General features: G+C 48.6%; 1 protein-coding gene across 1 annotated transcript in view; it reads right to left on the bottom strand.

Moving 5' to 3' along the window:
* Window positions 1-360: 360 nt before the first annotated feature.
* The window catches only part of ACCS (1-aminocyclopropane-1-carboxylate synthase homolog (inactive)), a 52,012-nt gene continuing 27,371 nt past the window's right edge, over window positions 361-25,001 (bottom strand). The window contains exons 8-15 of the mRNA XM_082269918.1: window positions 21,496-21,573; window positions 21,297-21,397; window positions 19,248-19,337; window positions 17,064-17,109; window positions 8,600-8,741; window positions 6,335-6,477; window positions 3,416-3,569; window positions 361-651 (exon numbers count right to left, since the gene is read on the bottom strand). Coding sequence (XP_082126044.1) covers window positions 371-651; window positions 3,416-3,569; window positions 6,335-6,477; window positions 8,600-8,741; window positions 17,064-17,109; window positions 19,248-19,337; window positions 21,297-21,397; window positions 21,496-21,573 — 1,035 coding nt within the window. The 3' untranslated portion in view covers window positions 361-370. The remainder of the gene's footprint in view (window positions 652-3,415; window positions 3,570-6,334; window positions 6,478-8,599; window positions 8,742-17,063; window positions 17,110-19,247; window positions 19,338-21,296; window positions 21,398-21,495; window positions 21,574-25,001) is intronic.

Here is a 25,001-nt window from a genome sequence, read left to right as displayed (position 1 = left end):
AAAGTTTGTTAAAATCCCTGCAATGTACAGAGATCACCCAGAGGGGAATGTTATTTTTTGTCCACAAAAGAGGAGTTACTCTTTAACCCTTCTCTACCGAAAACCCAAACGAATCTGAAAAAAATAAAAAAAAAATCCTTTGCATGGACTTTTTAGGGAAGATCTAAGCGCAGCCTTTATCATATTCTATTATGGCCCCAGAGGGTGTCCCGAATCTCTGTAGGGTTTGGCTGTATGGCATTGATATTAGTGGGACCAGCCCACCAGTCTATATGTACAATATAGTGCAAGCACGGCACCCTACAGTGACAGAGATCTTGTGCTGTGACATCATAACGAGGGATCCTCAGCCGATCACCTGCGATTCCGATCACTTCTTCCCCATGTATTTGCTGTAGACCTGGAAGACCTCCGGGTTCTGCTTGGCAAAGCTTTCTGCTGTGTTCTGCTGCAGCCAATCGGAGGAGCGCATCTGGTGCTGGAGCTGGACTATGAGGTCGCTCAGGTTAGAGCCGGAGGGTTCGCGGTGGCTGGAGACGTAGATGACCTCGTCGGTGCTGTCCGCCTTAATGTCTTCTTCTGCCGGGTTTCTCAGCTCCAGGTGAAGCTCCTTCTCCCTCAACTCCAGGACCTTCCGGATCCGCTGCATTCCTGATGGTGGGAAACAAAAGACAACAGACCAATGCAATCTGAAGGGTGATGTGACCGAAGAGACAACAATTTTAATTTATTATTTAACATAGCAGGCCTTAGTACAAGCCAACATGTTCTAAAATGGATGTGTACTGCAATAAGGCGAGGAATTATAACACAGATCTGCAGAGATTTCATTTTGCTGCCTACTTGCTTACTGAAAGGGCCATTATCTTTTAGTGGAAAAGCCAAGACATCCCTTCAAAAAAAAGGGATGCAAAGCAACATTTGTTTTTCTCTTTTTGTAAAGCACTGTGGTTCCTTGGGGTGAGCACCGTGTCTGCTTGAGGGTGAGCACTGTGGCTCCTTTAGGGTGAGCACTAAAGCACCTTGGGGGGGGGGGGGCACTGTGGTTTCTTGGAGGGTGAGCATTGTGGCTCCCAGGAGGGTGAGCTCTGTGGCTCCTTGGGATAGAGCACTGTAGCTCCTTGGGGGGTGGGCACTGTAGCTCCTTGGGATAGAGCACTGTAGCTCCTTGGGGGGTGGGCACTGTAGCTCCTTGGGGGGGTGACCACTGTGGTTCCTTGGGGGGTGAGCACTGTGGTTCCTTGGGAGAAAGCACAGTGGCTTCTTGGGGGAGAGCACTGTGTCTCCTTGGAGGGTGAGCATTGTGGCTCCCAGGAGGGTGAGCACTGTGGCTCCTTGGGATAGAGCACTGTGGCTCCTTGGAGGGTGAGCACTGTAGCTCCTTGCGGGGTGGGCACTGTGGTTCCTTGGGGGTGGGCACTATGGTTCCTTGGGGGTGGGCATTGTGGTTCCTTGGAGGGTGAGCACTGTGGCTCCTTGGGGGGTGAGCACTGTGGCTCTTGGGGGGTGAGCACTGTGGCTCTTGGGGGGTGAGCACTGTGGCTCTTGGGGGGTGAGCACTGTGGCTCCTTGGGGGGTGAGCACTGTGGCTCCTTGGGGGGTGAGCACTGTGGCTCCTTGGGGGGTGAGCACTGTGGCTCCTTGGGGGGTGAGCACTGTGGCTCCTTGGGGGGGTGAGCACTGTGGCTCCTTGGGGGAGAGCACTGTGTCTTCTTAGGGGAGAGCACTGTGGCTCTTTGGGGGGTGAGCACTGTGGCTCCTTGGGGGGGGGGGGTGAGCACTGTGGCTCCTTAGTAGGGTGAGCACTGTGGCTCCTTGGGGGGTGAGCACTGTGGCTCATTGGAATATAGTACCATGGCTCCTTGGGGGGGGTGAGCACCATGGCTCCTTGGGGTGAGCACTGTGGCTCCTTGGGGGGGGGGGTGAGCACCGTGGCTCCTTAGTAGGGTGAACACTGTGGCTCCTTGGGGGGGGGGGTGAGCACTGTGGCTCATTGAAATATAGCACTGTGGCTCCTTGGGGGGTGAGCACTGTGGCTCATTGGGATATAGCACTGTGGCTCCTTGGGGGGTAAGCACTGTGGCTCCTTGGGGGGGGGGGTAAGCACTGTGGCTCCTTGGGGGGGGGTGAGCACTGTGGCTCCTTGGGGGATGAGTATTGTGGCTCCTTGGGTAGAAGGGGGTGAGCACTGTGGCTCCTTGGGGGATGAGTATTGTGGCTCCTTGGGGAGGGGGGGTGAGCACTGTGGCTCCTTGGGGGATGAGCACTGTGGCTCCTTGGGTAGAAGGGGGGGGGGTGAGCACTGTGGCTCCTTGGGGGATGAGTATTGTGGCTCCTTGGGGGATGAGCACTGTGGCTCCTTGGGTAGAAGGGGGGGGGTGAGCACTGTGGCTCCTTGGGGGATGAGTATTGTGGCTCCTTGGGGGGGGTGAGCACTGTGGCTCCTTGGGGGATGAGTATTGTGGCTCCTTGGGGGGTGAGCACTGTGACTCCTTAGGGGTTGGACCTAAACTTGTTTTATGGGCAGAGGTCATTGATGTCTGCATGCTCAGACCAAATTCAGTAGAGTCAGCATGTGCCGGTAACTTAGCAATAATTCTAGGACTAGTTTTCACACCTAAAACAATTTTAATTATATATGTAGGGATGTGCCAGGCTTGCTTTTAGTACACAGGTTACCAAAACAAAGCATTAAAGAAAGTCTAACCTGATTTTTATTGTAGGCTGACAAATGAACCAATAGAAACTTATCTTTTTTAGCCCCTGTTTAATCACTCACATATCTTATTTTAGACCTAGTGACATCATCACTAGATCTCTGTGCTTCTCTATGCAGTGCAGACAGATCATGGCTGGTGGGGGGAGGCCAGCAGGGCCCATGACAGCACCTCACCTCTGTACTCCTGTCAAGCGTCTTCGGCCCAAATGCAAGCAGTGGCCATGGAGAGGAGTTATGCAAATATCACAATGTAAATGTACAGCTATGCGTAAATTGCCAGTGCTATATAAATGCCTGTAGTAACAAAAATGACATCAAAAAGCCTTGATGAGTGAGTGTCAGTCTGGAGGAGGGGCTTTCCTAGGCAGGCTGCAATGGCATGCAATACTGTCCTAGGTAACGTCCACATGCGGCGCTGAGCTTTCATGATTGAAAGAACGGAAACCCAATGAATGAAAGGGGTGGGCCTGAAATTGTCAGAGTCAGGAAATAAGACCTAGATGATGCTGGGCATGCTCCAGCCAGGAAATGAGGCAGACTCTGACTTGCTGTAGCTTCTAATGCACACAGTTGGAAGCTCACAGTGTGCAGTGAAATCAGAGTAAGTCAGTACAGGTGGGGAGTCTGTACAGCTGTGCAAGACTGAAGGAAGGGTGGAGTTTGGGTGTAAGGACTGTCCTCATAGCATACACTTACCTAGAAGCAGTCGGTGAGTCTTGTCCGAGAATATGATTCGAAACCAGCCCGGCTCACAACATTCAAAGGCTTTCCCGCAGGACAGGAGAACTTTGTTATCCAGAAAATATCGCCACAGAAGGACTTCCTCCTCGAAGGTCGGAGCCCTGAGATACTGCGGGATGAACGGAGAAAGATGAGGTCAGGACAAGACACGGGCGTTTCATCATACGAAGCCAAAAAGACTGCAGGATCCTCGCTTTACTCCACAAACGCATCAAATACCAACTTGTGAACTGGCCCATTGTAACTTTACTGCACTATGCACAATCATGTGTGTACACACACACACACACACACACACACACACACACACACACACACACACACACACACACACACACACACACACACACACACACACACACACACACACACACACACACACACACACACACACACACACACACACACACACACACACACACACACACACACACACACACACACACACACACTTCTGTTCTTCCAGGTAGGGGGCGCAGGCGCACTGTTTCTGCTGTGATTAGTTGCAGCAGAAGCCAATCAGCGGGCGGTGGACAATGGATGACCGCTGGTACCCGCCGATCGGTGAGGAGCAGTGGCGGCTGGTGCTCCATGGGCCGGGGGGGGGGGGGGGGGATGGGGTCAGCAGATGGACCACACCATACCCCCTTCCCCCTTGGACCACACCAGCCCGCACACCGGTCGCCGGCTCACTCACCCTGGACCAGGGCTTTTTTTTCAGCAGGAACGCGGGGGAACGCAGTTCCGGCACCTCCAGCACTGAATATATGTAATAGCAAGGGGTATGTAGGAGGGTCTATTGATGCTGGCTGCTGGGGGATCAATTGTCACTGGTAGGGATCTGTTTTTGTGTGAAGGTCTATTGTTGATGGTGGGGATCTATTGTTGCTGGGGAGTTTCATGTTGCTAGTAGGGATCTACTATTGAGGGAAAGGTCTATTATTGCTGTCTGCTGGGAAATCTGTTGTTGCCGCTGGGGTTCTAATGTTGCTGGGGGGTGGTATTTTGTTGTTGGTGGTCCATTGTTGATGTGTGTGTGGGGGGTGTGTCTATTGTTGTGTGGGCTATCTAAATGTTGCTTGGGGGGACCCTTTTGTTGTTGGGGTGGGGTCCATTGTTGCTGGGGGGGCCTTTTGTTATGTGAGGGTTCTATTGTTGCTGGCCCCAGGGGATCTATTTTACTGCTTTTCTTGTTATTAGACAAGAACAAATTCAATACAATTATTTAGCACCACAAAATGATTATTGGGGCAGTACTGGGAGGTGGGTAGAGGTGGAACCGATAAACGGTGCTTGGAGGTGGGTAGGGCATAGAGACAAGGGGGGACTCAGAAGGGGGGGGGGGTTCCTGCACCTATTGTCTGAGAAAAAAAGCCCTGCCCTGGACATATGGAGGGCAGTCAGCAGCAGCGGCGGCGGCGGCTTCCCCCTCTCTCGGTCTCCTGGGTCTCCTCCATCCTCCTCTTCGGCCAATGGCATGGCTTCTTCTTTCGGGCTAATTGGGAAACGGGTCTCAGGACCCGCTTCCTAAATGGCCAGGAGGAGAATCCGTGTGACAATAGCGAATATTCATTCGCTATTGTCACACAACTGGGTGGGCTCGGGGGGGCGCAGTGCTCTGCGCCCCGAGCCCACCCTTTTTTGAAGCCTATTAGTGTCTCTGGCTCTTATCACGTGCTTCGAAAAAAAAAAAAAAAGCCCCATTTGAATCCATACATCCGACACCCTCCATGTAGATTAGGGGGCCAGATGCATGGATGGGGGGGGCGGCACCCCTGCGCCCCCAATGGCCGGGCCGCCCCTGGTGAGGAGACAGACTACACCAGCCTTTCTCAACCTTTTCAACACAGAGGAACCCTTGAAATAAATTTCTGGTCTGCTAAAAATGAAAAACCTACAACATGACACATTAGTGTGACAGTCAGTGGGAAGAATGCTCCTTACTCTTGTCATCATTGGGAAGAATTACCCCCCTTACAGAGAGCTAAAAGGAACAATGGTGTCATTGGAAGCTTATCTGAGAGGCAAAAATTGCCGATTGCTCAAGGAACCCCTAGCAACCTCAGGAGGAACCCTGGTTGAGGAACCCTGGACTAGAGGGAGCTCTGTCTATGTAAAAAATACAGAGCTCCATCCTGACGGGGTGGGGGAGTGATAGATTTTATTTCCCTGCAAAGAAGGGGGAAAAATCCATCACATCCCTTAGTAAAAGCATAATTTTTCGGGAAAAAAAACACTTCAATGAATAAGAAAAAAATCTAAAAATAGTAAAGTTAGCCCAATTTTTTTGGGCTAACTTTACTGTTTTTAGTTTTTTTTTTTTTTTACTTTTGGGCTAACGCTGAGAATCGTGATCTCTATTTTAAGCAAAGAAATCGTGATTCTCACTTTATCCAGAATCGTGCAGCTCTAGTTTGTAGACACTATAATTATATATTGTGCAAACCAATTAATATACGCTTATTGGGATTTTTTTAACCAAACATATGTAGCATAATGCATATTGGCTCAAATTTATGAAGAAATTTGAATTTTTATATTTTTATTGGATATGTTTTATAGCAGAAAGTAAACAATTAATTGAATTAATTTTGGAATAAGGCTAGAACGTCACAAAATGTGGAAAAAGTGAAGCGCTGTGAATACTTTCCGGATGCACTGTATGTCATTTTTGATTGTATCTATAGCTCCACTTGAATGCTACGCTGCGATCCATACCCTCCCGAAGCCTGGTCATGTGACCAATGCCTTATGACCGGGCACTAAGTGATTATCCTCCAGAGAATCACATTTGATAGTAAAATAAATATAATGCTTGGCTTGTTTTCATTCTAAATGAGAACGCATACGACAGCTGTACCATTCAACTCTCACCTTCCGAAAGTCAATCCAGATAAAAAATCCAGCTCCTCGGTTTAGAAAGGGAACATTAAGAGCTCGGAGTTCGTCAGCCACAAAGTTCTGGGCAGCCCGCAAGCGAGTGTGGTTCACCCGCAAATAAGTCTGGTTTATCCAGTCTGTTATAGAACATGCAGGGAAATAGATGAATATAAAAATATTGTTAGAATAGAACTATGATGCATAGTGTGATATACAAAGCTGGTTTATAGCACAGACATAGCCCAAAGGTATTTACTACTGTCTCTTTGCTTATTGGAGAACTTTTTGCTAACTTCCAGCTTGCAAGCAGTGTTCAAAAGTGGGAATGATCAACCAAGCTCCAGCAATGGTGACAGTGCCAGCAATGATACCCCCAGCATGTATCAGGGACAGCAATAACCTCAGTAAGTGTCAGTGCAATCAATGATAAACTAGAGCAATAGCCCCCACTAAGTGTCAGGGCAAGCAATAACCCCCTGCATCTGTCAGGGTGAGTAATGATAGTTCCCAGCAATAACCACAAGCAATAGTCAAGGCCAGCAATGACAACCCCTAGCAAGTGTCAGGTCAAGCAATAACCCCCAGTAAGTGCCGGGGCCAGCAATGATAACCCCTCATCCCAGCAATAACCCCAGCAAGTTTTAGGCCCTGCCATGATAAACCACAGCAATAACCCCCAGAAAGTGTCAGGGCCAGCAATGATAACCCCCCAGCAAGTGTCAGGCTCTGTCATGATAAACCACAGCAATTAACCTCCAGTAAGTGTCAGGGCAAGTAATGATAACCCCCAGCAATAAATCTTCAGTCACTTTCAGGACCAGCAATAACCCCCAGCAATAGTAAATGCCAGCAATGATAGCCCCTAGCAAGTGTCAGAGCAATACCCCCAGTAAGTGTCAGTTCATGCAATAATCCCAGCATGTGTTATAGTGAGCTATGATAACCCCCTAGCAATTGTCAGGACCAGCAATAACCCCCAGCAATTGTCAAAGCCAGCAATGACAACCCCTAGCAATAACCCCAACAAGTGTCAGGCCCAGCAATGATAAACCACAGCAATAAACTCTGGTAAGTGTCAGGGCAAGCAATAAGCCCCTGTGTGTGTCAGGGCAAGTAATGATAGCTCCCAGCAATATCCTCAATAAGTCTCAGCAATGATGAAACCACAGCACTACTCCAAGTAAGAGTTAGTGCAAGCAATAACCCCAGCATGTGTTATAGTGAGCAATGATAACCCCTCGGCAATAACCCTTTAGCTAAAGTCAGGGCCAGCAATAAACCCCAGCAATAGTCAGGGCCAGCAATAAATCCCAGCAATAGCCAGGGCCAGCAATAAACCCCAGCAATAGCCAGGGCCAGCAATAAACCCCAGCAATAGTCGGGACCAGCAATAAACCCCAGCAATAGTCGGGACCAGCAATAAACCCCAGCAATAGTCAGGGCCAGCAATAAACTCCAGCAATAGTCAGGGCCAGCAATAAACCCCAGCAATAGTCAGGGCCAACAATAAACCCCAGCAACAGTCAGGACCAGCAATAAACTCCAGCAACAGTTAGGATCATTAATAAACTCCAGCAACAGTCAGGGCCAGCAATAAAACCCAGAAATAGTCAGGGCCAGCAGTAAACCTCAGCAATAGTCAGGGCCAGCAATAAATCCCAGCAATAGTCAGGGCCAGCAATAAATCCCAGCAATAGTCAGGGCCAGCAATAAATCCCAGCAATAGTCAGGGCCAGCAATAAACCCCAGCAATAGTCAGGGCCAGCAATAGATCCCAGCAATAGTCAGGGCCAGCAATAAATCCCAGCAATAGCCATGGCCAGCAATAAATCCCAGCAATAGCCATGGCCAGCAATAGAAATGATTGATAACATTTTGGGGGTGCTGTAACACAACCAAGCACCTCCTGGCCCTACCACTGGTTATATATATATATATATATATATATATAACTGCTGCGTTATAAGTGGGTAGAATTAGCATCACTTTCTGCTTAGGTGACAAAATGCATGACAGGGAGTCTGTGTCCCCAACTGGGGCATAAGACTCAAAAGATAACACTTCTGGATAATGATGCTTTTAAAAAAAATAGTTATTAGCAGCTGAGTCCAATCAGCTTCGAAAGTTACAGTCACATGCCAAAAATACAGATCCCTATCCGTGTGCTAAAGTTTCTATGTATTGAGCCAAAAGATAGCAATTAAAAGCTGACTGGGAACTACTTTAGGACTACTCTGCCCAATCAACTTCACATCTCACCGCGGTCACGAAGCAGCTGAGCCATCTTGTACTGAATAGGTCCACAGACCCCATGAAAGTAGCAGAGAGAAGCCACTCCATTGCAGACATCTTGATTCTGAGAGTAGAGGGTGCCGAAACGCAGCCCGGAGACAGCAAAGTCCTGATGGGGAAAAAAAGGATCTGATAAGGCAAGGGGGCTTCCTTTGTGAATCTGAACAATGTATATTAGCTTGATGGCAGTATATAAAAAAAAATAAAAGAAGGATTATGCACATGAAGCCACCAGTACTTTAATCACTTGCAGATTTTGAGCGTAAGAGATATGTATTAAAAATCTTCAAGTGGTTGTTAACCTCAGACATGAAAAATGAACAAAGCATATCCCTATATAGCAGCCTTTTTCAACCAGGGTGCCTTGAGGGCCAGCAATAAACCCCAGCAATAGTCAGGGCCAGCAATAAACCCCAGCAAAAGTCAGGGCCAGCAATAAAACCCCAGCAATAGTCAGGGCCAGCAATAAACCCCAGCAAAAGTCAGGGCCAGCAATAAATCTGGGGTGCCTTGGCAAAATGCCTAAAAATTGCCCCAAAATGATATACAAGCCAGCGGGTGGGTGAAGCCTGCCTTTTATTTACACAAAGCCACAGGTTTAAAAAATGACAGCTGGTAATTGCTCTGTTTTAACCTCCCTGGCGGTCTAATTATGTCAGGATTTCGGTTCTAAAAGCGGTACATTGTTTTGCATGGAAATCTGTTGTTTTATATTTTAAAACTCACCTTCCCCTGCGATCCCCCACCGTCCTCCAGCCATCCTCTCGCTCTGTGCTTGGCCGATTCCGGTTCCCTTCCCTGCGAGCTTTGCGACGCAGGGGGGTGGAACTGGCAGCAATTTCAAAAATGTAAATAAACCAAATGAGATGATAGAAAGCTGTGATCCTAACGGATTACACTGTATCATCCCATTTCACCACAGGATTTCACCTGGTGACTTTTCCAGTGCCCTGCCTGTGCTTTTCCAGTGCTTTGTGCCTGGAAAATAGAGAACGACCATGGCATCCAAAAAGCGTTTTTTTTTTTGCGCAAAAGCGCTTTTAGACGAACTGGAAAACAGCGACAGCGAAACTGAGTTACTTGAGGAACTGAGCGATAGCGATTCGTGGGAAAATTCGTCATTAGGTACGGAAAGTGAGGACAGCGACGATTCTGATGTCTCTTTCTGGCACATCGCTTGTGGAATTTGGGAAGTATATCAAATGATTCTTCAGAATTTCCAACGGAGCGATGTGCCAGAAAGAGACATAAGAATCGTCGCTGTCCTCCCTTTCCGTACCTGATGACGAATTTTCCCACGAATCGCTATCACTCAGTTCTTCAAGTAACTTCGTTTCGCTGTCGCTGTTTTCCAGTTCATCTAAAAGCATTTTTGCGCAAAAAACTGAATTTTTGTAAAATCTTACCTGTAAAATTCCTTTCTCTGAGTCCTCCGACAGTCGCTGCCTCTTCATATTCGTCACAACGGGGTATTAGACTTTGCTCCGAAGGAGTAGCTAGGCAACAGAATATGTTAACATTAAAGCTTTTAACATATCCCACCCTCAAGGGGTGGTCCCCTCAGTCAATACCCTCCTACTTCCTGCAACCATATCTCAGTTTCAGTGGAATAGCAGTAGAGTATACAACCAAACCCCAAAAGAGGGGCGGGGGCGGCGACTGTCGGAGGACTCAGAGAAAGGAATTTTACAGGTAAGATTTTACAAAAATTCCGTTTTCTCTTACGTCCTCCGACAGTCGCTGCCTCTTCATATTCGTCACAACGGGGACGTCCCAAAGCAGTGCAAACATGAGGGGTGGGAAACGCATCCGTGCCGTAAGGCAACGCCGTCTCCACATCAGAGAAAGGAACCTTACCAAAGGAAGGAAACCAGCTGGGCAACAGGAAAAAAACTTGCTCAACAGGAGCAACAACCCAGGAAAAACAAATAACCAGGGGATAAAAAACGTATCCCAACAGCCAGGGATCCCAACAAGGGACCCTAGGAAACTGCCGCACTAAGAACCTTGCGGCCAAAGGAAGCATCCGCCGATGCCTGAACATCTACCTTGTAGAATTTTGTGAAAGTGTGTACGGTCGACCAGGTCGCCGCCTTACACACCTGGGCCACAGAAGCCCCATGACGACAGGCCCAAGACGTACTCAGAGATCTAGTAGAGTGCGCCTTCACAGGCATAGGGGGAACTTTCCCCTGCAAGACATATGCCTGTTCAATGGTCTGCCTGATCCATTTGGCGATGGTAGAGGCCGATGCCGCCATGCCCTTCCGAGGACCCTCTGGAAGAACAAACAGAGAATCCGTCTTTCGAAAAGACTCAGTCGATTTAAGGTAAACCCTAATCGCCCGAACAACATCCAAAGAATGCAACCTCACCTCTTTCGGATGTTTAGGCTTCGCGCACAGCGAAGGCAAGACAATATCCTCATTGAGATGAAATTCTGAAACTCGCTTCGGAAGAAAAGAAGGATTAGGTCGCAAGACCACCTTATCCAAGTGAATAACCAGATACGGAGACTTGCAGGACAAAGCCGCCAGCTCCGACACTCTGCGAGCCGAAGTGATCGCAACCAAAAAGGCGACCTTTTTGGACAACATGGACAACGAGATCTCCCTGATCTGTTCAAAAGGAGCACGTTGTAACACAGATAGAACGAGATTCAAGTCCCAAGGGGGCAGAGGATCCCTCCTAGGAGGTACCAGATGCCGCACTCCCTGAACAAAAGTGCCAACCAAAGAGTTGGAAGCCACGGGACGTTGAAAAAGAACGGCCCGCGCAGACACCTGACCCTTGATCGTAGCCAGCGCCAAACGCTGATCGACACCTGCCTGAAGGAAGGACAACACTTGAGAAACCGAGTACGTGCGGGGTGAAAACCCCCTGGACTCACACCAGGCAAAATAGGCCTTCCAGGTTCGGTAGTAAACCTTCCCCGAGGAAGACTTCCTCGCGTTGACCAATGTATGAATGACCTCAGGGGAGAGACCCCTCTCCTTCAGGACCTCGGTCTCAACAGCCAGGCCATCAAAGCCAGCGACTGTAAAGCAGGATGGTAGATCGGCCCCTGAGACAGGAGATCGTCTCGAAGAGGTAGACGCCACGGGGCGTCTACCGCCAGATTCACGAGGTCTGCGTACCAGGACCGGCGAGGCCAGTCCGGCGCCACAAGAATCACCGTGCTGCGTTCCGAGTGCAACCTGCGAAGGAACCTAGATAGCAACTGAATCGGTGGAAACGCATACATCAGCTTGTACTGATGCCACGGGACCACTAACGCGTCCGACGCGTCTGCCCGAGGGTCGCGCGTCCTTGCCACGAACCTTCTCACCTTGTTGTTGAGACGAGACGCGAACAGGTCCACATCTGGAAGACCCCACTTCACGCACAACATCTGGAAGACAGCCGGGTGGAGAGACCATTCCCCCTGATCCAGGGTCTGGCGACTCAGATAGTCCGCCTGCCAGTTCTCCACCCCCGGAATGTGAACTGCCGTTATCGCCGGGACATGAGTCTCGGCCCAAGACAGAATATCGGCCACTTCCCGAGCCGCTCGGGCACTCCTGGTGCCCCCTTGGTGGTTGATGTAGGCCACCGCCGTGGCATTGTCCGTCTGCACCCGAACCGGACAGCCCTGCAGCCGGTCCGTCCAACGACGAAGGCAGAGGTTTATTGCACGTAACTCCAAAATGTTGATCGGAAGGGAGGACTCCCCCTCCGACCAAGTTCCCTGGGCAGACAGAACGCCCAGAACACCACCCCAGCCCGACAGGCTGGCATCCGTGGTGATCACCGTCCACGAGACAGGACGAAAGGACTTGCCCCCCGATACCATCGGGGACTGGAGCCACCACAGAAGATCCCTTCTGGTGCGATGGCTCAACGAGATCTGAAGATCCAGAGATTGAGGTCGCCCGTCCCACCTGGACAGGATCTCCGCCTGGAGACCCCGCGTGTGAAACTGGGCGAAGGGAATCGCTTCGAAGGCCGAGACCATCAATCCCAGACATCTCATGCACGCCCGCAGAGACAAGAGTGGAACGTCCCTGAGGGACCTGACTTCCTCCTGAAGAGTCCTGAGTTTGTCTTCCGGCAGGAAGACCTTCGCCTGGACCGAGTCCAGGATCATTCCCAGGTAGGGAAGACGAACCGACGGACTCAGCGTCGACTTTGGAAAATTTATCATCCAACCAAACTCCTGTAGAGTTTGCATCGTGACAGACAGGTCCTTTTCCAGACCCTGGCTGGACGCAGACCGAACCAGAATGTCGTCCAGATACCCCAGGACAGAGATGTCCTGGGCTCTCAACAAGGCCAGAACCGGTGCAAGCACCTTGGTGAAAACCCGTGGAGCCGAGGCGAGACCAAAAGGTAACGCCACGAACTGGTAATGATCCTCCGCAACGGCGAATCGAAGGTACCTCTGGTGACCCTCGAAGATCGGGATGTGAAGGTACGCATCCTTCAAAATCGATGGAGGCCATGAATTCCCCCGGAACCAGGGCAGCCACCACCGACCGCAGGGATTCCAAGCAGAACTTGCGAACCCGCACAAAGCGGTTCAGAGCCTTCAAGTCCAGAATTGGACGAACCTTGCCCTCCTTCCTGGGCACGGTGAACAGATTGGAACAAAACCCCCGTGAGGGAAAGAATCTGCCCTCCGGCCGAGAGAGAAACTCGATCTTATAACCAGATCGAACGATTTCCTGAACCCACCGGTCCCGCACGCGGACCAACCAGGGTTGAAGAAAACCGAGCAAGCGTCCCCCCACCCCAGAACTGGGTGAGGGCGCCCCTTCAGGCCGCACTGTTATGGGCAGCGGGTCCGGACTGACCGGACTTCTGTTTCCCAGACCAGGGCGCCCTTGTAGTGCGACCGAAAGGCACAAAAGGACCCCTGAGAAGGCAGAAAATTAGCATGCTTCTTCCCAGGAGCTCCCTTAGCCTTGGGGAAATGGGGCAAGAGAGTGCTCTTACCTCCGGTGATCCCTTTTATCAAAGCATCCAAGGACTCCCCAAAAAGGCGAGACCCATCATAAGGCAGATTGGCTAAGGTTTTACGCGAAGACTGGTCCACAGACCAACACTTCAACCAAACCAGGCGGCGAGACAACACCGCCACACTGTGCACACGTGCAGCCAACGAGACTAAGTCCAAGTCCGCATCACACAGATACATGACACCCTGATGGATTTGATCCACCATAGCCAGTGTCGTCGGCGAGGCCGAATCAGCCACTAGGACGCGCCTAAGCATCTGCATCCAACTTGCGACAGCCTGGGCTGCCATAAGAGAGGCAAACAGAGCTTTTAGCATCGAACTCGCAACAGAATAAGTATGACGGGCAAGAGACTCCATTCTCCTATCCGTGGCATCACGGAACACTGGGGAATCCTCTGCAGGAATCGCAGTGGATTTGTTTAAGACCGCAATTGCGTGATCCACCGGGGGTGGCACACACCACCGTTCATCAGTGGAAGGCGAAAAAGGATAACGCAGCTTGAACCTACTAGGTACAGCAAAAGGTTTGCGTAAGTGGCGCCATTGTTCCTTAACAGCGCGCTGAAAATCATCAGTGCAGGGAAAAACCTGCGGTGTCCTGCGTTTTCTCTGCGTCCCATAAGCCGCCAAGGCAGCGGGAGGACACACTTCATCCTGCAAACGCAGCGTTTGTTTTATGGAAGCAATTAGTTCATCCATGATTGCAAGCTCTTCAGGCGAGCCAGGGGGAGAATTATCAACCCCTTCAACTTCAGCCTCCACCTCGGACCCCTCGAGATCCAGGGAGGAACGGGACCCCGATAAGGAGACCCCCGCCCTAACAGCCCCATCACCCTCACCCTCAGAATCAGAGGAAATAGAAACTCTGGGTCTTTTAGTAGATTGAGCAGCCACCAGCATCTGCACCTGAGCAGCAAGGCCAGCCACTATAGCGGTCAAATCCCCCCCTGGGGGGGAAACAGCAGACCCCTGGCTTTCCACCAAGGTGGCAGGAAATTTGCCCTCCTGAGAATCCATTGCCCCAATATAATATGCCGGAGAATAAAGGGTTAACTGCCCCTTTAACAAGCGCGGCGAGCGCAGCCCACCACACCTCACACAAGCACAATGAGACCCCCACAGGGACAATAAACTGAACACAGGCAATGGATATAGGAAGAACAGAAGTATAAAACCTGAGGAGATCCCTGCCGCTGCTGCTGCCTCGATCGGTGCACCCAGGAGAAGAGGAAGTGATGAAACCAGGGCGCTCTATTAAAGCCTATAGAAGGCTACAAGAAAATGGCCGCCTACATGTAGAACATGCGGCCGGAGCGAGCGCAGGCAAAATGGCGCCGTTTGGCGCCGAAACCGCCGCTCCTACAATACAGTTATGCAGATAACACTATCCATGCAAAAAAACATGGCAGATCGCCGCAGCGATCGCTGTATCGTGCCCCAACATGACAGAAAACATGCCCCACAGCACACAGCTCTGCACACTGAACACAGGCTGACACAGACAGTGTCACACAGCTCCCCCCCCCCCCCTTGCAGCCCACAGCATGCAGCAGAGTGGAGTGATAGGGAGACAAAACAGTGTGAACAGGAGCAGGTTACACAGTCCCAGACTGACACCCCCCCCCAATATACAGGTCCCCACATAGATACACTTACCTCTCAATGGCGTGGGGGACCCGCACAGGCGAACAAGCCGCTGCACATGAGGCAGGGAGAGTCGCATACAAGACGCACAAAACGGGGGTTAAGAAACCGCACAGCGTCCAGTGAGGTAGCCACCTCACCAATCATCCCTGCACCGAACAGGGATGGGTCGTTCACTGCGCCAGGAGCGTTACCTGGCTGAACGCTCGATGGCAGGCTGGGAAGCCACTGACCCACGACCTGTGACCAAGGGGATCAGCCCGAGACCCAGCCCGCATAATCGTCTTCATCAGAAGAACCAGCTAATGCTGACAAAAAGAACAGCTAAGTAAAGAGAGAGAGAAAAAACTCAAACAAAAATCCAAAAAGAAGAACAGAGTCTGGGGCAAAAAGCCCCAGCACAGAGAGAACCAGCTACTCCTGACAAGCTAGACATTGAAACTGAGATATGGTTGCAGGAAGTAGGAGGGTATTGACTGAGGGGACCACCCCTTGAGGGTGGGATATGTTAAAAGCTTTAATGTTAACATATTCTGTTGCCTAGCTACTCCTTCGGAGCAAAGTCTAATACCCCGTTGTGACGAATATGAAGAGGCGGCGACTGTCGGAGGACGTAAGAGAAAGAAAGCTTTTTGGATGCCACGTCGTTCTCTATTTTCCAGGCACAAAAATCTGGAAAAGCACAGGCAGGGCACTGGAAAAGTCACCAGGTGAAATCCTGTGGTGAAATGGCAGATACAGTGTAATCTAATTTACACTTTTGAATTGGCCGCCGGTTCCACCCCCCCCCCCCCCTGCGTCGCCAACGCTGGCAGGGAAGGGACTGGAAGGCAAGTGCCGGCATCGGCTGAGTACACAGTGGGAGGACGGTGGGGGATCGCAGGGAAGGTGAGTATCATTCTGGGGTAATCCTGAGTGTGGCTTGGGGTTACCGCATTTGGTACTGAAAATTAACCCCGAGCCACACTCGGGAATACCACCAGGGAGGTTAAACAGCAGGAGTGGCTGTCAAAATGAGGGCACTCTGGTGCAAAATGACACTTGCAGATTGTTGCAGATTGCAACCCTTAAGATGTTCTTCCTGTCCCGAGACATAACAGCAAGTTAAGAGTGATCTCTCCAAAGGAGGGAAAATCTTCTCTTAGACCAGGAGTCTCCAATATTTCTAAACCAAGGGCCAATTTACTGTCCATTAGACTTAAGGGGGGCTGGACTGTGGGCATCGGGAGTAGAAAAGGTCCCAACGTCAGTAGGAATAAACAATGCCCCAGATTTGGTGTAAGTAGGAGGAACAGCGTCCCATTTTTGGGGTCACTGATCCCCATTGCTTGTGTCATTGGGAAGAATTCTGCCCCTTCATCAGTGTTAGTGGGGTGGAGGTGGGAAGCACCCCACTAACACCAAGTGCTGGATATAAGCAAGTGGGACACCAGTGCCCCACTGTTGGGATCAGTGGAGAAAAGCCATTTCCCAAGGGCTGGAAATAAGCAAGAGAAGGGCCACATCTGACCCCCAGGCCATGGTTTGGAGACCACGGTCTTAGACAGTTGTCATTAGAACAGGGGCCTCCATTGGAACGTTTCCCTCTATTTCTGATGACAACTAGAAATTTTTGGATTTTTCCGCACTTTCAGTCCTGTTGATAATGGTTACTAGGACAAACCGAGGGAGGAGACACAGACAGGAATAAAAACCTGACAGAGTTCTTTTCTACTTTATAGAAAACAACAAAAAAAAGTTGACTTTCGATACACTTTAGGTTCATTATAACACCCTCACTGCACTTACCTTACTAATCCCCCACATCACATGGGTCCTTTGTGGGTCAGGAAGCCTGTGAGAACACAAAACTTGTAAATAAATCAAATAATGAGCATTTTTTTTTTTTTTTTTTACACATCAATTTAGGAAACAAAGAAAACAAAAACTAAAACTTTTCATACAAATAGTTATTTTTGAAAATGAATCGACCATTTGAAACTATGAACTGAACCCAAAAAGTGGTATTCCTCTAAAATAAAACTTCACCTTTGTTTGGAAATCCTCCAGTCTGTTAAAAACCAAAAGAGATAAAATATCTAAAAAGGAGTAACCAAAGGTTTGAAGGATATCCACAATTTATTTATTAAGGTACTTTCTGTGCATCCGGAAATGTATTCCCAGCGCTTCACTTTTTCCACATTTTGTTATGTTACAGCCTTATTCCAAATGGATTAAATTCAATATTTTCCTCAATATTCTACAAACAATTCCCCATAATGATAATGTGAAAGAAGTTTGTTTGCCACTTTATTAAAAAATAAACCAAAAAAATCCCATGTACATAACTATCACAGCCTTTGCTCAATACTTTGTTGAAGCACCTTTGGCACCAATTACAGCCTCAAGTCTTTTTGAGTATGATGCTACAAGCTTGGCACAACTATTTTTAGGCAGTTTCTCCCATTCTTCTTTGCAGGACCTTTCAAGCTCCATCAGGTTGGATGGGGAGCATCGGTGCACAGCCATTTTCAGATCTCTCCAGAGATGTTTAATCAGGTTCAAGTCTAGGCTCTGGCTGGGCCACTCAAGGACCGTCAAAGAACTGTCCCGTAGCCACTCCCTTGTTATCTTGGCTGTGTGGTCATTGTCCTGTTGGAAGATGAACCTTTACCCCAGTTTGAGGTTTAGAGTTCTCTGGAGCAGATTTTAATTAGGGATGTCTCTGTACCTTGCTGCATTCATATTTCCCTCAATCCTGACTAGTCTCCCAGTTCCTGCTGCTAAAAAAGATCCCCACAGAATGATGCTGCCACCACCATGCTTCACTGTAGGGATGGTATTGGCCAGGTGATGAGCGGTGCCTGCTTTCCTTCAGACATGGCGCTTGTCATTCAGGCCAAAGGGTTCAATCTTTGTTTCATCAGACCAAAGAATTTTGTTTCTCATGGTCTGAGAGTCCTTCAGGTGCCTTTTGGCAAACTCCAGGCTTGCTGTCATGTGCCTTTTACTGAGGAGTGTCTTCCGTCTGGCCACTCTACCAAACAGGCCTGATTGATGAAATGCCGCAGAGATGGTTGTTCTTCTGGAAGGTTCTCCTCTCCCGACCTGAGCTCTGTCAGAGTGACCATCGGGTTCTTGATCACCTCCCTGACTAAGGCCCTTCTCCCCCTATCGCTCAGTTTGGCCGGGTGGCCCGCTCTAAGAGGAGTCCTGATGATTCCAAACTTCTTCCATTTACGGGTGATGGAGGCTACTGTGCTCATTGGGACCTTTAATGCTGCAGAATTGTTTCTGTACCCTTCCCCAGATCTGTGCCTCCATACAATCCTGTCTCGGAGGTCTACAGACAATTCCTTGGACGTCCTGGCTTGGTTTGTGCTCTGACATGCACTGGTAACTGTGGGACCTTATATAGACAGGTGTGCGCCTTTCCAAATCATGTCCAATCAACTGAATTTACCACAGGTGGACTCCAATCAAATTGTAGAAACGACTCAAGGATGCACAGTGGAAACAGGATGCACCTGAGCTCAATTTTCAGTGTCATGGCAAAGGCTGTGAATACTTATGTACATGGGATTTTTTCGTTTTTTTTTATTAATAAATTTGCAAAAATTAAAAAAAAAACTTCTTTCACTTATGGGGTATTGTTTGTAGAATTTTGAGGAAAATAATGAATTTAATCCATTTTTGGACTAAGGCTGTAACATAGCAATATGTTGAAAAAGTGAAGCGCTGTGAATACTTTTTGGATGAACTGTGTAGAGCGTCATCAATTTACACAGAACGTTAAATAAATATATATTTCAATGTGCAGAAGAGTATATCTTGGTTTATGCAAATATTGACTTTCAGAAAGTCTGAAGTTGCAGAGGAAGCAGTGAAGAGCGAGGTGACCATAAAGGGCCTACCTGGAACCTTCTAGGGTTTACTATCCAATAGGCCTGTTTTTACATCGGAAATCAAAAGCAGAATGGGTTATAAACTTACTTATCAAAGCTCAGGACGCTGTGGAATGTTGACGAGTCATCAAAAACTGACAGCATATAAATCTCATCTACTATAACGTGCAGGGAGTGCCTACGAGAGAAGAGAGTAATGCGTTATACATCATCTTGGGGGAGAACATGCAGCAAAGATCCTTGGCAACTTTTTTCTTTAGCTTTGGTAGTGCTTAGGACTTTTTTCTTGCTTTATGTCCTCCCGGATGGGGAGATTTGCCTTCACTTTCTTTTGCTGGGAGGGGTAATAAAGGGAGATCTCCCCCAATTGGGGCACAGACAGTAATTTGACAGTAAAGACTGTAACTAGTCCTTGCTAAAGTAAGGAAATACTAATAATGGTTGCTTACCCTATGGAGAGATTACCCCTTTCTTCTTGCCCTGGTGATGCCTATTGCTTAGACAGAAAGTTTGAGGAAATCTCTCTAGTAGGGACACAGACCACAAAAGCCACTACAGATGTTGTAACCATTTCTGATTCTGTCCAAAATGTAAAAGAAAAAACCACAAGGTTCCCTGTGCAATCATAAGGTGACAGCACCCCCGCCCTGCTGCAGTAATTACCTGTATGCCCATGGGTACTCTCTGTCTACATGTGCCTCCAGCCCCTGTGTCATCTTGAGAGTCTAGCACACCCAGTAACCCCAACAGCCTCTCCAGTCCCCAGGTCACCTACTGATTTTAGTGCACCCAACATCTCAAAGAGTGTCTCCAGTCCCTGTGCCATCCTGTGACTACAGCATGCCCTGTGACCCAAAGAGTGCTTCCACTCCATGTGTCACCTAGTGACTCCAATGTGCCCAGTGGCTCAAATTAGTCCAAGTGCACCTACAGTCCCTGTGTCATCTGGTGACTCCAGCACACCCAGTGACTCCCAGGAGCACCTCCAGTTCCTGTGTCATCTTGTGGCTCCAGTGCCACCAGTAACTCCAAGTGCGCCTCCAGTCCCTGACCCACCTAGTGACTTTAGTGCACCCAACATCTCCAAACGTGCCTCCCGTTCCTGTGTCATCTTGTGACTTTAGCATGCCCAGTGACTCCATGAGTGCTTTCAGTCTATGTGTCATGCATGTAGTGACTCCAGTATGTTCAGTGCCACCCAGTGACTCCAAGTGTGCCTCCTGCCCCGTGTCATCTAGTGACTCCAGTGCCCCAAGCAACGCCAAGAGCATTTCCAGCCTCAATGCCATCTAGTGATTCCAGTGCCCCAAATGACTGCAAGAATGCTTCCGGACCCCTTGTTGTCTAGTGACTCCAGTGAGGTTTGTGCCTCAAGTAACTCTAAGGGCATCTTGTCATCTAGTGACTCAATGACACAGAGTGCTACAAGTGACCCCAAGAGCACCTTCAGTCTCCAAGTTATCTACCGATTCCAGTGCCCCAAGAGACTCAGAGTATTTCCAGCACCTTTGTCATCTAGCAACTCCAGTGCACCTTATGCCTCAAGTGACTCCAAAAACACCTCCATTCCCCTTGTCAACCAGTGATTCCAGAGTACCCCATACCCCAAGTGACCCCAAAAGCACCTCCAGTCTCCATGTCATCTAGTGGCTCTAGTGCCCCACATGATTCCAAGAGTGGCTCCAGCCCCCTTGTCATTTAGTGACTCCAGTACACCTTGTGCCCCAAGTGACCCCAAGAGCACCTCCATTCCCCTTGTCATCCAGTGACTCCAGTGCCCCAAGTGATCACAAGAGCACCTCCAGTCCCCATGCCATCTAGTGACACCAGTATGTCCAGTGCCCCAACTGACTCCATGTGCCCCTCCAGTCCTCATGTAATCTAGTGACTTCAAGGCTGTCCTATGTACGTCAGTGACATGAAGAGCCCACTACGCTCCTGCATCACCTGGACAGTCCCTCTCTCAGTGGATACAAACCACTGCTTGTGACATCTTTACAAATCTCTGCTTAGTAGTCATACTGATATTTCTTGGCTAAAATGCGAAGCCAAGCACAGTAAAACCAATATGCAAGCACAAAAGAGACACTTAGCACAGAGCCGCAGCCCTGCCAGGCAAAGTCACATCATACTGCACCTTTTGGCAAACTCCAGGAAGTCCAACATTTCGGAAGTGGAGTAGACGTCTCCCAGAGGATTGTGGGGGTTTATCAGGATAAGAGCCTTCACACTGGCACCCTGGAAGAAACACAGCAGACTATGGCTAGGGTTCTGCCAGCAGAGAAGAACACAAACTGACATTTATGTGACACAGTACACACTATGCTCAGACTTACCTCCTCTCTGGCCGTCTGCAGCGCTGACTCCAGCTTCTGCACAGTGAGTTGGAAAGGCCGGTTCTCCGAAGATGATACCTGACAACCAGAGACAGCTTTTTAGGTTTTGTTTCTTGAACACAACATCATGTCATTCTCGTAAATAATTTTCAAATCATCCTTTATATATGCATGCGATGTAACCATCCTTTATAGGAACGAGTTGCCAGTGGAGTGCAGTACAGTAATCCAATGCAATCAGTCAGAAGTCACCTTTCATTGGCAAATGCCATTGCATGAACTGAGTGTGTTGCTTATAGGATTTGATGAAAAAAAGCAGGTAAGAGGGCCGCTACCACTGCCATTATGAGTGCTGTTAAGACAGGTAAAGACAGGTGTGGCTTGGAAGGTCTCCATAAGCCCGTGTACTCCAAGCCTCGGTGCATAGCTAAAAATTGTCCCTCTAAAGCCCTTGTGCCTAACCTGTTGATGGCACAAGGGCCGCATTTGGCCCTTTTTGTATACGACGTGCAGTCCTTGGACCTCAGCAGTCTGTAGTGAGAACCATAGGAGTGCACAGATCATTGCATTAGGGTGTACACCCCAAAGCTCAGAGAACCAAAGCTGTGTGTGTATATATATATATATATATATATATACAGTGGGTACGGAAAGTATTCAGACCCCCTTCAATTTTTCACTCTTTGTTATATTGCAGCCATTTGCTAAAATCATTTAAGTTCATTCTTCTTCCTCATGAATGTACACATAGCACCCCATACTGACAGAAAAACACAGAATTGTTGACATTGTTGCAGATTTATTAAAAAAGAAAAACTGAAATATCACATGGTCCTAAGTATTCAGACCCTTTGCTGTGACACTCATATATTTAACTCAGGTGCTTTCCATTTCTTCTGATCATCCTTGAGATGGTTCTACACCTTCATTTGAGTCCAGCTGTGTTTGATTATACTGATTGGACTTGATTAGGAAAGCCACACACCTGTCTATATAAGACCTTCCAGATCACAATGCATGTCAGAGCAAATGAGAATCATGAGGTCAAAGGAACTGCCTGAAGAGCTCAGAGACAGAATTGTGGCAAGGCACAGATCTGGCCAAGGTTACAAAAAGATTTCTGCTGCATTTAAGGTTCCTAAGAGCACAGTGGCCTCCATAATCCTCAAATGGAAGACGTTTGGGACGACCAGAACCCTTCCTAGAGCTGGCCGTCCGGCCAAACTGAGCTATCAGGGGAGAAGAGCCTTGGTGAGAGAGGTAAAGAAGAACCCAAAGATCACTGTGGCTGAGCTCCAGAGATGCAGTCAGGAGATGGGAGAAAGTTGTAGAAAGTCAACCACCACTGCAGCCCTCCACCAGTCGGGGCTTTATGGCAGAGTGGCCCGACGGAAGCCTCTCCTCAGTGTAAGACACATGAAAGCCCGCATGGAGTTTGCTAAAAAACACCTGAAGGACTCCAAGATGGTGAGAAATAAGATTCTCTGGTCTGATGAGACCAAAATAGAACTTTTTGGCCTTAATTCTAAGCGGTATGTGTGGAGAAAACCAGGCACTGCTCATCACCTGTCCAATACAGTCCCAACAGTGAAGCATGGTGGTGGCAGCATCATGCTGTGGGGGTGTTTTTCAGCTGCAGGGACAGGACGACTGGTTGCAATCGAGGGAAAGATGAATGCGGCCAAGAACAGGGATATCCTGGACAAAAACCTTCTCCAGAGTGCTCTGGACCTCAGACTGGGCCGAAGGTTTACCTTCCAACAAGACAATGACCCTAAGCACACAGCTAAAATAACGAAGGAGTGGCTTCACAACAACTCCGTGACTGTTCTTGAATGGCCCAGCCAGAGCCCTGACTTAAACCCAATTGAGCATCTCTGGAGAGACCTAAAAATGGCTGTCCACCAACGTTTACCATCCAACCTGACAGAACTGGAGAGGATCTGCAAGGAGGAATGGCAGAGGATCCCCAAATCCAGGTGTGAAAGACTTGTTGCATCTTTCCCAAAAAGACTCCTGGCTGTATTAGATCAAAAGGGGGCTTCTACTAAATACTGAGCAAAGGGTCTGAATACTTAGGACCATGTGATATTTCAGTTTTTCTTTTTTAATAAATCTGCAACAATGTCAACAATTCTGTGTTTTTCTGTCAGTATGGGGTGCTATGTGTACATTCATGAGGAAGAAGAATGAACTTAAATGATTTTAGCAAATGGCTGCAATATAACAAAGAGTGAAAAATTTAAGGGGGTCTGAATACTTTCCGTACCCACTGTATATATATATATATATATATATATATACACACACACATACACTATTTTAACAAAAATATTGGGACGCCTGCCTTTACACACACATGAACTTTAATGGCATCCCAGTCTTAGTCTGTAGGGTTCAATATTGAGTTGGCCCACCCTTTGCAGCTATAACAGCTTCATCTCTTCTGGGAAGGCTGTCCACAAGTTTAGGAGTGTCTATGGGAATGTTTGACCATTCTTCGGAAAGTGCATTTGTAGGGTCAGGCACTGATGTTTGATGAGAAGGCCTGGCTCGCAGTCTCCACTCTGATTCATCCCAAAGGTGTTCTATCAGGTTGAGGTTAGGACTCTGTGTAGGCCAGCCAAGTTCCTCCACTTTACCTTTTTTTACCTTCAGGCATTCTATGCAAGAAGCTAAAAATCTTTCTATTTGCAACAGCCCCCCCTAATACTTACCTGAACCCCATCACGATGCAGCGATGTGCACGGGAATTCCAGCTCTCCAGGGACTCTCCCTCCTCATTGGGAGCCATTGACTCCCGCTGCAGTCAATCACAGCCGTTGAGCCAATGAGAAGAGAGGGGGCGGGGCCTTAGCCAAGGCTCTGTGTCTGAATGGACACACAGAGCAGTGGCTCAGAAGCGAGCCTGGCAGGAGGGGGTGCCCTGGAGCGCCGGTTTGGGACCCGAGAAGAGGAGGATCGGGGCTGCTCTGTGCAAAACAATTGCACAGAGCAGGTAAGTAGGACACGTTTGTTATTTTTAAAACAAAACAAAAAAAAAAAAACAACAGTTTAACCACTTTCCTACCGGGCACTTTGAAAGACATTTGCGCAGTCACACTACACTGTACCCAAATGAAATTGTTCATTTGAAAAAAAAAATCCTTTTTTTTTTTTAAACATAGAGCTTTCTTTTGGTGGTATGTAATCACCACCGTTTTTTAAATTTTTTGCTAAACAAAAAAAGACCGAAAATGTATAAAACGAAACGTTTTTCATATTTCGTTACTAAAATTTTGCTATCAAAATTTTGCAAACCGGTCATTTTTCTATTTCACTGATGGGCACTGATGAGGTGGCACTGAAAGGCTGCATTGATGAGGAGGCACTGATGGGAACTAATAGGTAGAACTAATGGACACAGATAGGCAGCACTGATGGGCACTGATCAGGAGGCATGGATGAGGCTGCACTGATGGGTAGCACTGATGGGAACTAATAGGTGGCACTAATGGGCACTGATC

Source organism: Pelophylax lessonae, assembly GCF_965119305.1.
Source record: "Pelophylax lessonae genome assembly, chromosome: 10".
NCBI lineage: Eukaryota > Metazoa > Chordata > Amphibia > Anura > Ranidae > Pelophylax > Pelophylax lessonae.
The sequence above is the reverse complement of the archived record's forward strand: the minus strand, read 5'-3'. Positions and strand labels throughout refer to the sequence as shown.